This window comes from Portunus trituberculatus, chromosome 48 (assembly GCF_017591435.1).
Source record: "Portunus trituberculatus isolate SZX2019 chromosome 48, ASM1759143v1, whole genome shotgun sequence".
Taxonomy (NCBI): Eukaryota; Metazoa; Arthropoda; class Malacostraca; order Decapoda; family Portunidae; genus Portunus; species Portunus trituberculatus.
The window spans coordinates 27,273,883-27,288,522 of record NC_059302.1 but is presented as its reverse complement, the minus strand read 5'-3'; the positions used below and the strand labels follow the sequence as shown (position 1 = coordinate 27,288,522).

General features: G+C 39.8%; 1 protein-coding gene across 4 annotated transcripts in view; it reads right to left on the bottom strand.

Annotated features, from left to right (window-relative positions):
- LOC123498709 (heat shock 70 kDa protein 14-like) overlaps positions 1-14,322 on the bottom strand; it is a 31,374-nt gene extending 17,052 nt beyond the window's left edge. Inside the window, exons 1-8 of one of the 4 annotated variants that reach the window (XM_045246074.1) lie at positions 14,082-14,322; positions 10,225-10,321; positions 9,564-9,644; positions 9,133-9,379; positions 8,195-8,387; positions 7,713-7,874; positions 7,493-7,595; positions 103-258 (exon numbers count right to left, since the gene is read on the bottom strand). In XM_045246074.1, the coding sequence (XP_045102009.1) occupies positions 103-258; positions 7,493-7,595; positions 7,713-7,874; positions 8,195-8,387; positions 9,133-9,379; positions 9,564-9,644; positions 10,225-10,321; positions 14,082-14,119 (1,077 nt within the window). In that variant the 5' untranslated portion in view covers positions 14,120-14,322. The other 3 variants (XM_045246077.1, XM_045246078.1, XM_045246076.1) reach the window with 3 other exon arrangements.
- Between the last annotated feature and the right edge of the window lie 318 nt (positions 14,323-14,640).

Genomic DNA, 14,640 nt, shown 5'->3' with positions numbered 1-14,640 from the left:
AAAAACATATAAAAAAGGCATCCAATATTAAAGTGCTCTGATTAAAATTACAATACAAATTGGCATAACAAAAAGAAGACTATGGTTGTGATGTACCATTACCTTGCTAATTTGTGCCTCTGTTAAGCCAGACCTCTGGACTGCTTCTCTTGCCAATTGCAGGAAGGCTGCCAGAGTCCCTGCCACCAGGCCATCAAAACGTGCCCGAGACAGTGTTGTGGAAAAATCAACACCTTCCCAAAGAGATTCAACATAAACCTGCAGAAAAAATATCTACTTATTCCATTCTTATGGCAGTAAGGAAAACATGACTCCAAATTGCATCACCTCTGCTGTACAAGTTGTTTTAGTAGTAGGTAAAACAAAGAAAAAGAAATATGAAACTAGGAATTCTGTACAGTGCCAAGGCAACCCAGTGATGGTCTATAGTTTAGCTACACATGGCATGCATAGCCAATGCAGATGGGAGGAAAAACAAGATAAGCTGAAGAGAATACAAATGGCAATTGTTCATAATTCATGGAAATATGGAAATCTAACTGGTCATACAATATTACATTTCCATTGTAAAGCAATCCTGATGTTATGTTTGTGTCCACTAAAACAATGTGGGGAGAGAGAGAGAGAGAGAAAAAAAAAAAAAAAAAAGCCTGTAATATTTTTTCACTAGCAGGAAGCTCTGAACTACAGTAATAGCTTTTTACTTAAAGTACCAGATGACAAATTAACATAATATGATTGCTCAGGGGCTTAATCATCATTCACAAGTGTTACGGCCCGCCCGTAACATGCATTACTACCATCACCTCCTCTGCTTGTTACCTCGTTCGCCACCTCTCCGCCTCCCCTTCCACGTCACCGTCTCGTGAACCTTCCACGTCACCGTTTCATGAAGCCCGGCTACTGTCCCGAAGTTGGATTCACGCGGCCCCTTTCGACTCAACCGAAAGTGTTGAGCCAGCTCTTGGTTTTCTGGATTGTCAGTTGAGATCCAAGCCTCAACCAGTGAACACAACGCCTCTTGGTTCTGCCGTGGGATCAACCATCACCCAGCATTTCACCACTGCGACACCGCATAAGTATCACTTCCCTCGTCCGTGTTTTCCACATTGCCTCTATATAGGATTAGGATTATTGTTAGGTATTAAGTTGGGTTCTTTATTGTTGTATTTATTACTGTGTTATATGTATATGTGTATGTCATTTTCCTGTGTTTCATGTTATATATCTGTGTTTCATGTTTCTTGTTATATATGTGTCAATTTCATTATGGGTTATTAAAGTAGCTTTTAAAGTGACCCCTTTGCATTTCCTCACCAGTTGAACCTGCAGTGTTTTTTTATTGTTATTGTTCACCGGCTCTCCGATGCCAATCTTACCAGTTTAACCGGTGAACGTAACAATTGGCGACCGTGACAGGACCATTATAACCCATGTTCAGTGTTCCATTTTTCCAGTGACTTTTTTCTGTGATTGCTTGTGTTTCTGTGGTGTTGTGACTCTGATGTGTTTTTTTCTGTGACTTACTCTGCGTGTGGTTTAAATTTACCTTTGTGCGATCAAGTGGCTCCTTTTGGGTTAAACGTGCTTCGTGACTTTCATTGGTATCGCATAGCAGTGGTAGAGCAGGAAACCAGGTAGAAAGGCGTGTTCACCGATAGCACTTATCTCTATTTTTGCACATAGGCAGGTGTGTAATAAGTGTTATCCAAGTGTTGGGATCATCATATGTTCATGCGAACCCTCAATGCCCTCACTTCGCGGATCATTTTTCTCGCTAGTTAGAATCGGCCATTTTAACTAGTCTCTCAGACTAATCCGCCTCCTTATCAATAACAAGTCTCAGTACAATTCGCTCCTCACTCTCAAGTCTCGTAACTAGAGTAATCCGGATCCCTCTTAATGCCGTAACTCTCTAGTTTACCCCTCATTAGTGATTGTACTCATAAGTGTTTACTTAAGTATAATCTAGGTAATTTCCAAGGTTGCCTTTATTATCACTCTGCCAAGTTCCTCACTTAAGTAATTCGCTTATCATTTTTTTTGTTGTGGTTTAACATCTATTTAATATGGCTTCCGCTCAGTTTAACGTTGAAGATTTTGTGCCGACCCTTCTCTGGAACAACTTAAATATGCTAATATAAAGAAGGACCAATGGAAGACCATCGCTAAACATTTTGATGTTCCCATCACGTCTCAGATGACTAAAGAGGTCATTAAGAATGTAGTTGTTGAACATCTAGTGCAAGAAGGTCAGTTGCTAGGAAATGCCATAGAAGAGTTAACTCCCATGTCAGCCTCTACGAGGACTATAATACACAGTCCCCAGGAAGAACAGGATAAGAGTAGGATAAGTCAATGGGAAATTGAGAAGCTTAAACTAGAATACCGGATGCATGAAAACAAATGCAACTACAGGCAAAGCAAGGCAGATGCAAAGGCAGAAAAAGAAATGCAAAACAGGCAGAAACAGGCAGAAAACAAATGCAACTACAGGCAGAAAAAAACAAATGCAACTACAGGCAGAAAAGAAAAGAGAGAATTTCAGTTACAACTTAGAAGGCAGGAGAAAGAGTTAGAAATTCAGGAGTTAGCCCTACGAAATGACGCTAAGTTTAGAGGGAAGAAATAGATATAAAGAAACAGTTAGCAAGCTTTAATCCTGCTACAGCTGCTCCGCTAGTTCCCCCTTTTGATGAATCTGATGTTGACGGGTCATTTCGCGCTTTTGAGAGCATTGCTAATAGGAATAAATGGCCCAAGGATCAGTGGGTGTCTCTCCTTGTCCCTAAGCTAGTAGGAAAAGCTTATAGGGTATACAACGGCCTTAGTGATGAGGTAGAATATGAAGAGATCAAAGGTAACATTCTAGACGCCTACTCTATCACTTCTGATGGATACAGACAACAGTTTCGAAAGTATGTGAAACCAGAGTCTCACACCTATGTTGAATTCGCTAGTGAGAAACTAAGACAATTTAAGAAATGGTTAGCCGCTCTTAACATTACCACCTTTTCGGAGTTGCTCAATCTAATGGTCCTGGAAGAATGGAAGAACAAGTTACCATTTAATATTCTGAGGCATGTGGAAGAACGGGAGAGAGTGATCTTATGTCTGCCGCTAAAGTGGCTGATGCGTTTGCTTTGTTGATGGGATCCCTGGGTAGTAGAGGTCGTGGTTCACTGTCTAATGTTAGGTCCTCCTTTGGGGAAGGTTTTGGGGCGCGGGTGGTAAGCCAACCGGATTCTCGCCAAATGCATATAATTCCCCCTGGTGTACATACTGTAAGAAGCCAGGTCACACGATCCAGAAATGTAGACACCCAAATTGCAAGGGTTCTCAACGTCAATTTTCTTTTGTGGCCCCTAGACCTAACACATTTGAGAACAAGAAACCAGTGGCCCTAGCTAACCCTGTCAACTCTCCTCTAGAACTTTATGACTCGTACATGTATCAAGGTAAAGTGTCCTGACTGATGGTAAAGACAAGGCAATAAATATCAAGGTTCTGCGTGATACAGGTGCTGCCCAATCCATCTTAAGGGAAGATGTCATCCCTAACATCAAACAGGCTTTCACTGGGGAGAAGGTGATCCTTACAGGTCTCGAATCACAGCTCTCCTATCCCTTGGCTAATATTAGCTTACAGTGCCCGTTCATTTCAGGAGAGGTTGAGGTAGCCATTAAACCTGGTGAACTGCCAGTACCGGGGTACATCTTGTACTGGGTAATGATCTTGCGGGTAACTTGGCTGTTCCAAACTTAATTGTTCTTGATTCTCCCTTAACAGAAAGTCCCACTAAGACCCTGGACGAAACATCCCTCACTTCTTCCCAGTGTGTGCAGTCACCAGGTCTCAGTCCAAGTCCCCTGCCCTTTCATCACCTCCTCCACCAATGATTGCCTCTACTGACAACTTGTATAATGACATCATTTCAAAGGAGAATTTGATTAATGCTCAGGAACAGGATCTCACTTTGGCTAAGATCAGACATGTGGCCAGTGAGACAAAGGATATGTCTAAATTGCCTTGTTTTTATTATCAGGAAGGAGTCCTGATGCGTGCCTACAGACCTCCTGAACTGAAACAACTAGACACCTGGTCAGAAACACATCAAGTTGTCATCCCTTGTCTGTAAGACCAGCCATTATAGAACTAGCTCATGATGGATTGTCAGGTCATCTAGGCATCCAAAAACCTACAAGAAGGCTCTTCAACATTTTTTTGGCCAGGAATGAAAAAGGATGTGTCACACTATGTAAAAACATGTCACATATGTCAAGTTGTGGGTAAGCCTAACGAACGCCTTGTGCCAGCTCCTCTGACGCCTATTCCAGTTCAGACGGAGCCCTTCGAAAAGATCATACTAGACTGCGTAGGGCCCTTACCCAAAACCAAACGAGGGAATCAGTATTTGTTAACCCTCATGGATCCCACTACCAGGTACCCTGAAGCATTCCCTCTTAAGAACATCACATCAAAGACCATTGTAAAACATCTAATACATTTTTCACCTCGGTAGGAATTCCAAAACAAATTCAGTCTGACAAGGGTAGCAATTTCACTAGCCATTTTTTCCAACAGATAGTGAATGAGCTAAACATCGACCATGTTACCTCCTCGGCTTACCACCCCAATCCCAAGGCTGTCTGGAGCGGTTTCACCAAACATTAAAATCCATGATGAAGAAGTATTGCTTGGAGCATCAAGGAGACTGGGATGAAAGTATTTCTTTCCTTCTCTTCGCTTTAAGAGAATCTCCTCAAGATTCTTTAGGTTACTCCCTTTTGAATTACTCTATGGTAGACAGATCAGGGGGCCTCTCAAAATATTAAAGGATCAATGGTTTACTCAAAATACTCCTTCAAGCCCCAGTGTGTCTGACTACATCAGTAACCTTAAGAATAAAATCAGTGAAGTCAGATCTTTTGCTAAATCAAACTTCCTCAAATCTCAAACTAAAATGCAACAGAATTCTCTTCCCAAATCTGTCATGAGAAGTTTCAAACCAGGAGACAAGGTTTTACTTTTCTCCCCACTCCAGGCAATGCTCTTCACAGTAAGTTCATGGGACCTTATGTTGTGGCTCAAAAACTAAGTCCATTAAATTATGTGGTCCACACTCCTGACCGTCGTAAGGATTCCCAACTTGTTCATATTAATCTAATGAAACCTTACCACTCCAGAGAACCAGAGGACGACTTGTCTCGCGCTGTACCTGTATGTCTGATAGGAAGGAGTCTGGTCCTGTGCCCCCGAGGAAGAGTCCGACATCGAATTCCTCTTCTCGTCACCTAAAGGACGCCCCTCAAACAGCCAAATCATGTCCAACCTGGATGAGGTGTTTGTTTCCTTAACACCTTCACAACAGTCTGATCTTAAAAAGTTATTGCTAGACTTTTCTGAAATCACAGGTGACCTTCCAGGAGTTTGTAATACTATCCAACATGACATAAGATTAACATCTACCGACATCAAGCCTATAAGACAACCAGCCTATCGCATTTCACCCATTAAAAGAGACTTGATGAAAAAGAGGTAGACTATCTGCTCTGTCATCACCTTGCAGAACCTAGTATATCTCCTTGGGCTTCTCCTGCCTGTTAACATCTAAGCCAGATGGTAGTAGTCGATTTTGCACCGACTACCGGAAATTAAATAAAGTGACGGTGCCAGACTCCTACCCATTGCCCTTGATAGAGGACCTTATAGATAGTATAGGAGTAGCCAAATTTGTAACCACTATAGACTTGCTTAAAGGTTACTACCAGATTCCCTCTCGGACGAGGCCCAAATAATATCCGCCTTCATCACTCCCTTCGGACTATACCAATACACAGTGATGCCCTTTGGATTGTCTAATGCTCCCGCCACCTTCCAGAGGGCTATAAATTACATAACTCAGGACTTGGAGGGAACATCCGCGTATCTGGACGACCTGGTGGTGACTGCAGACGACTGGGCAACACATCTGACCCGTCTTCGGAGGCTGATGGGTCGGTTGCAGGAAGCCGGGCTTACCATCAACCTGGCCAAGTCCACCTTCGGGAGGTCTACGGTGGTCTACCTGGGACATGTGGTGGGGAACGGCAAGGTTCACCCCAAGAGAGCTAACGTTGAGGCCATCCTTGGCTTCCCTGTTCCTACCACCAGGAAAGCTCTCATGAGGTTCTTGGGGATGGCTGGGTTTTACAGACGCTTCTGTAAAAACTTCTCCACCCTGGCCGCCCCCTTGACGGACCTTCTCAGCACTTCCGTCCCCTTCCACTGGACCCCGGCCTGTGACCAAGCCTTCAAACACCTCAAGGCGTTTCTCTCCTCGGAACCAGTGGTCTGGACGCCGGATCACTCCCGACCCTTCCATTTACAAGTTGACGCGAGTGGAGTTGGAGTGGGTGCTGTCCTACTACAACCGGACCCCACAAGCGGCATCCTCCATCCCATCGCTTACCACTCTGCAAAACTGAAACACCATCAACTCAACTACTCCACCATCGAAAAGGAGGCTCTGGCACTCGTGCTGGCGCTCCAACGTTTTGAGTGCTATCTTCATCCTGGTCCGCACATCACCAAGGTCTTCACGGACCACAATCCTCTGGCCTTCCTGTACGCCATGAGGAACCGAAACCAACGCATTCTTAGGTGGGCCTTGTTAACTCAACCTTTCAACCTGGAAGTCCATCATATCAAGGGGGTGGACAACATCATCGCCGACGCCTTATCAAGATCTCCCGTCTCACCTCCTTCATGAGCCCATTACGGAGGTCTTAGGGGGGAGGAAATGTTACGGCCCGCCCGTAACATGCATTACTACCATCACCTCCTCCGCTTGTTACCTCGTTCGCCACCTCTCCGCCTCCCTTCCACGTCACCGTCTCGTGAACCTTCCACGTCACCGTTTCATGAAGCCCCGCTACTGTCCCGAAGTTGGATTCACGCGGCCCCTTTCGACTCAACCGAAAGTGTTGAGCCAGCTCTTGGTTTTCTGGATTGGGAGTTGAGATCCAAGCCTCAACCAGTGAACACAACGCCTCTTGGTTCTGCCGTGGGATCAACCATCACCCAGCATTTCACCACTGCGACACCGCATAAGTATCACTTCCCTCGTCCGTGTTTTCCACATTGCCTCTATATAGGATTAGGATTATTGTTAGGTATTAAGTTGGGTTCTTTATTGTTGTATTTATTACTGTGTTATATGTGTATGTCATTTTCCTGTGTTTCATGTTATATATCTGTGTCTCATGTTTCTTGTTATATATGTGTCAATTTCATTATGGGTTATTAAATAGCTTTTAAAGTGACCCCTTTGCATTTCCTAGTTGAACCTGCAATTGTTATTGTTCAGCTCTCCGATGCCAATCTTACCAGTTTAACCGGTGAACGTAACACAAGGCATACATACATGCCACGTGTCTGGTTGCTTACAACACTTTCAGTAAGACTCAATACATTTCAACTATACATACAATCTATAAGTTTCCAGACTTACCTGAGAGGTGTTCATTGTGGAGAGAACATGTTTACAGTTTTCTGAGGCATTGTAAAGCTTCCGCCGTGACCGCCTGTTTTCCAGAGGGTCTCCCTTGTACTTTCTGTCAAAAATATATAAATACATACAAATAAATAAACCATAATTTCTCATAAACTTCATCACAATTACAATATAATGATGCTTTTTTACATGAATATTTAAAAAAAGCAATACTCACGTATAGAATTCTTTAGCAAAGTGTTGGACTAGCACATTGGTGAGAGAATCTCCGGCAACAGAGGAGGAGGTAATAGATTCTTTCATAGTCAGCAGCCCACCAGCAATTTCCACAATAGATGCCACAACAGTTGTGCCACCACAGTGCAGCACAACTACATACCTATATCATGAAAATAAAGCTAAAAATTAATGACTGCAAATGAATGCATACTGTTTTAATGTGTATATTGATTTTGTAATAGATTAACAATTTTCTTTAGTTGTTTACTTTTCTCTTATTATTACAATTTCTTCTGATTATTGAATTCACTTAGGGCACAGGTTTTACTGAATACATATATTGAAGCCCCCAGCAACATATTAAACTAAAGAGAAAAGAAAAAGAAACAAACTATAGCATGAGCATAGTTTCCATCATTCAATTCTAAATAAGGTATCGTTAGTGCTAATAATCTATTTTTCACTCAGTACTGTACTCACTCATTCTGTTTGTTGTCATCTGCTAGTCCATAGGCCAGGACAGCAGCAGCTGGCTGGGACACAGTGGCTTGGACATTGAAGGTAGCCTTCTTGGCTGCTTTCTTCACCACAGCAACAGTACTTTCGCTGCTCCATGCTGGTACACAAATCACCACTGGCAGCTCTGGCTCACTGGTGTGTGCTATGGCTATTTCTGTTCAATGTGCCAAAATAATTGTGTTCTTGAAATAAATTAAAAACTTTAATTGTGTAAAGCACCAGTACTTAGCTTACATATAACTACAAGTTCCCTATAATTTGTATTACATGAAATGAACATCCATATCATTGTTACAGTTATATACAGTAATACAAATTTTCAACTAATTCATGTTACATGCAGGACCTTCAAAGAGTGGCAACATTGCACACACTCATGTATCATAATGGTCAATGCAAAGCAATGTTAATAAACATCAATTTCTCTTTTTCTTACTTATCAGCTATTTCTTGATATATTTCTATAAAGTATAAGCATTTGTAGGTTTTCTCACTATACTTTCGTGATCCATAAAAGATTCCTCATTTTAGTAAAAATGAAAATTGCAATAACATTTGAGTACATAGTATTGAATAATGAGATAAAAAATATGATTACCTTAAAATGAATAAAACTGGACCAGGCAAATAACAAGACAAAGTTTGTTCAATTCATTATGTTACTACATTCAAGAGATTATGCTACCATAGCAAAGTTTTAGTGATTGCACAACATGTGACAATTATGACTGAATTATTTGGGCATCATGATGAAGACCTTTAAAGGTAACTGTGATAAGAAACATGAACATTCAATCAGCAGTTAAGATAATTTTTTCTTAACCTTTATGGAAATGTTGAGTACATGATCAAAACAGATTACTACCCAGATGACTTGGACTGATTCCAAACAAACTAACCTTTCAAGAGGCTAAATATGTGAGTGATGACCTCATCAGCTGTAATCTGCACAGTCTTGTCTCCTCGCTGTACACTGTAACGGGCCTGTCCTCCCTCCCAGTTAGGGCGGCACACCCCACCACTGCTGCTCCCTCCACCCGGCTGCCCCTGATTCTCATCCTCTGTGGTACCGACAACCCGAAGCACATTCTGGATGGTATTGGCAGCATGCCGGATCATTCCCTGCTTGGCTGCCAGACCTGTCACCTGAGTGGTTATGAAGTTGATATTCATACATATCTACATCTGTTTTTCTTGCTAATTTACAATTAGTGTTGCCATGCTGAGTGAAAAATGAATTTTTGTCCTTTCCTCTTTACATAATGTGGCAAAATGAAATTCCAATAAATATATAGTCAGTAATTATTATAGTAGCTGTTTTACAACTTACCACTTCCATATCATGATAGGCAACAACGGCTGGTGTGACTCTGTCTCCTGCTGCATTTGCCACAACCTCGAACTTTCCATCCTGAGAATATAAAGGCATGTACTGAAATAAAGCAGCAAAGAGCAACATACAATGTACAAGTTATGAAGGAAATTTTAGCCACCAACTTATAATACACTGTTTATCTTTTCACTCCCTAGTCAAAATATAAATGCAAATGAACTGTAACTTACAAATGAATGATTTACCTTCTTTGAAACTTCTATTTATCATAAATTCAAACATTTCAATATTTTGAGATAAGTTTTAATATTTCATTCATATATACAGGGTGTCACAAATTAATTAAGAAACATACTTCAGAATTTGATAGTTTAAGTAATTCTAAGTTGAAAATATTCTATACACATATGCTGTGTCTTGCCATATTGTGCAAGACATTAACATGTGGCATGAGTGATTTTTTTTTTTTTTTTTTATTTTATCTATTTATTATTATTTATTTTTTTTGTACAATGTCTGTAGTAAAAGTCTTACAGAAAACAGGAAGCAAATGACAGATTAAATTTTTGTAAGTGGCAGTTAAGAAAATATATATGTAACATACTAATAATTGCAGTGGTTAAGTGCTACTACTTTTTAAATATACATGGCAACTCACTGCAATTGTCACCACATCAACACAGTCAACAGCTGATGTCTTGGCACCAAAGTAACAGGGCTTGCCAATCAGTTGACTGCCAAAGTGCACCTTTTTCCTATGGTGAAGGCGTCTTTCACATTCAGTAACAATGAATATTCAATCATGCTATTCATGACATGATATTAATTCTGCAATAAGAATGTAGCATCATCCTGATGATAATACATAGTCCCACCTTGATTATCTATGCATGGACAATGGGGAGTTAAGAAGGCATCTTTTTGTAGTGATCCCCATGTAAATGACCTGTCAGCCACCTGTCCAAGTCCTACACGTCTATTGTACCAAGCCTCAAATATGGATATTTTCTATGTGAGTGCATTACAGGGGTTTAGGAGAACCAGTTCCACTTCCACGTGGTGAGCCAGTGGTCTGGTTTGTTTAGTTTCATGGATAATTTGTGTTTAGATGAAAGGATTTCATGTGTATTATCATAACCATGCAGGAAACTGAAGGTCTAGATCATGTCTCCCCTTACTCTCCTCTCCTTTAGTATCTGTAGACAAAAGCTCTGGCAGCGTAGTTTGTATGGCAGCTGGGCAAGGTCTGGTATGAACTATTCCACCTATCATGGTCATTCATAAATTTGTTTAATCTTTTAAAGTTCCCTATTGACTCAGCTCTAACAATATGATTACTGAGTCCATCCCATTCATCAACCACTCTAATGGGAAGGAGCTGGTTCTCTAACAGTGGCTGATGAATGGAAAAGACTCAGTAATCATACTGTTTGTGATGAATCCATAGTCATAGTCTTCAGTATAAAACATAAATTACAAAAAAAGACTGAATATGCACACTAGAACACGACTAGGGAGTGGGGAGCTTTCAAAAATAGTGGTTGTCCCCAAGTAGAAGCACAATACCTGTCCTTTTTGCTCACACAAGGCTAATATAGTATATACCTATAGTGTCATTCTATAAACACAGAGATGCAATAAGTCAATATAATATATTTTTACATAATTCCTTCTAAGTAATAACACAGGCAAAATCAAAACAAATGTAGGTATAGAAGTTGATTTTCAAGTGAATTGGCATTGAGGCTTATATCTTCCATATTGATCGGAAGTGTATTAATCCAGCCGACAGTACACATGAAGACAACATATCTGTATCACTTAAAAGTCCAAACCACACTGATCAACTTACTAGTACACGGAAACAAAAATTCTAATTAAGAATAGGCAACTCGAGTATCTTGGCAAGAATGTTGCTGTTGAACCTAACCTGGGCTGGCCACCTGCTTAACTTAACTTGACACATTATGGGACAAATTCCTGCTGCAATGTCCATGCCACTAAGCCATGAGGAAGAGGAAAGCTTCACATATTTCTCTCTCCTCACTATAGAGTAGTTCTGTGCTCAATTGTTTTACCGTGTCTTGATCTTGCTCTTCACTTGTGAAAGCGATGCTAAAATCCCCACGAAAAAAAAAACTATATCCATATATCACAATGTTACTGAGTATGCTGGGTTATACTATATACTGTAGTACAATCAAAGTTTTTACCTTTTTCATTGTCCAAATCAATAGATTTTAGACTTAATATGCCATAATTAAGATATTGATAGCAGAATTACAAGATAATCACAAAAAATATTTCTGCTTTGACCAACTTCTCCCAAAATTATCATCTCTACATGATATTTAAAAATTGATACAGAATGTCAATAGTATCATAATAATCAATGTTCTACGCATCTGTATACACCTGGGATTTAATACAACAATATTTTAGTTCATGTCAGTGAGGGGCATGTAGTAGTGGTGACATCTGGTGGATTAGTTCTGAAAACTCCCCATTGGGTACTCCGAACAATTCGGTATGCCCCCAATGTATAATAAATATTTATGCATTCATTGTGACAGAGGAAGTGTCTGGTTGGCTATTGTTTTCCCCCACTACCATTGTACACAAGTCATTTTTAATATCAAGAATGACACCATTACAATCAGAACGTTTTGGCAATCACTAATACTATATCATTAGTGCGAAAAATAATATTGAAGTCTGAAAATATTGAAAATCTTGTTTGATGTGGTAATCCCTAATGACGTCAACAATGCTCTACCACCATCTTGGATTTTCCCATTTACTTCCTTAACTTGATTGCAAAACTATTTTATTACTGATAGGGCAGACAATATGCATACTGTTTCTTACACCCCCATGTTCGATTTACCTCAATCTTACCCTATGTAAGTAGAAAAGGGGGCAGAGGCCTACCTAGGTGACTATTTCCCACTATATACAATTTACACGTTAATTTTTCTAAGGTAAAATAAAACATCATATATATATATATATATATATATATATATATATATATATATATATATATATATATATATATATATATATATATATATATATATATATATATATATATATATATATATATATATATATATATATATATATATACACACACCGTAAAATGGGGTAATTTGGCAGAGTGGGGTAATTCGGAAAAGCGATGAAGATTTTCTATTTCTTACGATATCACTTATTTTTATTTTTTACTATATTTCACACTTATATGCTTTTGTTTGTTATCAAATTCTGCTTATTTTGGCATTTTCAAATGCAACATTGCCCCTGCCTGTAGGCAGTACTTGCCTTTAATGCAAATACCAAGAATTTCCAAAATTAATGAGGGTGAACTACAATTACCTGGCTGTCAATGAAGGAGTTGTCCTAGGGGGTTCAAATTTTCAGCGTTAACTACATATTTAATAAGGTATCTATGACTGATTTTCTTTTTTTATTCCTTTTGGGATTACCTGATAAATGGCCATAATTCAACGTGGGGTAATTTGGCTAGCAGACACTCCCAAAAAAAGGCAAATTTACCCCTGGTATTCTGTATACTTACAGAAAAATGCCTAGAACTTACAATAAAGTCCTTGGAGCAAACAGGCTCAGGTATTCAGATGAAGATATGATAAAATAAAAATAAGATTGTTTGCTCATGGAAATGGAATAAATACCCACTTGAGTTTCTTTTTTACCTTTTTTATTGCAGGTACAAAGTATTATACCTGCAGTCTATAAGTTTCTGTTATTTTGTAGCCATTCTGGCATCAAATTCAGGAAAAATCCAAATTATCCCAAAGTGTGGGGTAATTCGGTTGACCATAAAAATGTGCCTGTATCACAGGCTTTATACAATTTTGCCTTGGCCACTACATGGTAGCATCAGCATTTGTAGGGATGTATTTTGATACAATAAAAGTTTGGTTTCTGTTTCACTGTTTCTTTATATTCTAAAAAAAGTGTAAAAAATCAACCAAATTACCCCATTTTACGGTGTATATATATATATATATATATATATATATATATATATATATATATATATATATATATATATATATCATTTATTTATTTTTTTTTTTACTAGTACCTAGAGAAAGAAATAGCAAAGATTCCCAGTGGTTAATGAAAGGCAGTATTCTTATACACCACCATGAAAAAAAAAAAAAAAAACACTTCCTTTTCATGTTTCTAAGCTTGTAGATTGGGAAAATACTTAGAAGTAAAAACATTGCAGAAAACTGCATTTTTACCCATGCAACTAATTCCACATAGCCTGAACAGCCTGAGCTCTAAACCTACCCTGGCGTCAAGACACTTCTCATGCACTATGGTCAAGTTGAGATACAATGGAGCCCATTGTGACTGTGGTTTGTACATGTCCCATAGCGCCCGTTAAAAGGTCCTGGGAATTACCGGGTGAAGGTGTGGTTGACAGGCAAGAGTGGTGCCTCACACCCACTCACTCCTTCCCTCAACCCGCCGGCGGCTCACCTTGTTGACGGCGATACAACACGAGCTACAGCCGACATAGATACCGAAGGCCACTGTCATGACTCTTCCACGCAGATACACGGATGGTCCACAGATTCAACCCCAGCTTTAGAAATAACAAAAATAATTCAACACGTGACTGCCAATGTTTTGGTTTGGGTCGCCCCTCCGTGCTGGAGTGTCCGCTGGCTGCCCCGCTGCCGCCTGGCCAATCACCAGCCACTGCCTCTCCCTCACAGGAGTTGCTATTGGCTCACCACGTTTGTCTGCAGTGGTATGGATCAAATTCACTTGCTAATGATTGCTGTGTATTATTAGTGTAATTGTCGATTGATGAAGGATGTTAAATTACGTTACAAAGAATTGGGCTAATAGAAAGCCAGACAAGGAATTGATTCTTCCAGGCTGACATTTCTCCCGAAGTCATGTGTCATTACCAGGTCAATCAAAACCTCGTTCTTGTCACCGGTCCCTTGTGAAAAGTACACATGTTTAACATCTGCAATTACTTATTCTCTGGTTGTTCATGTAAGCTTAGAGCGATTTAACTAATTTTTGC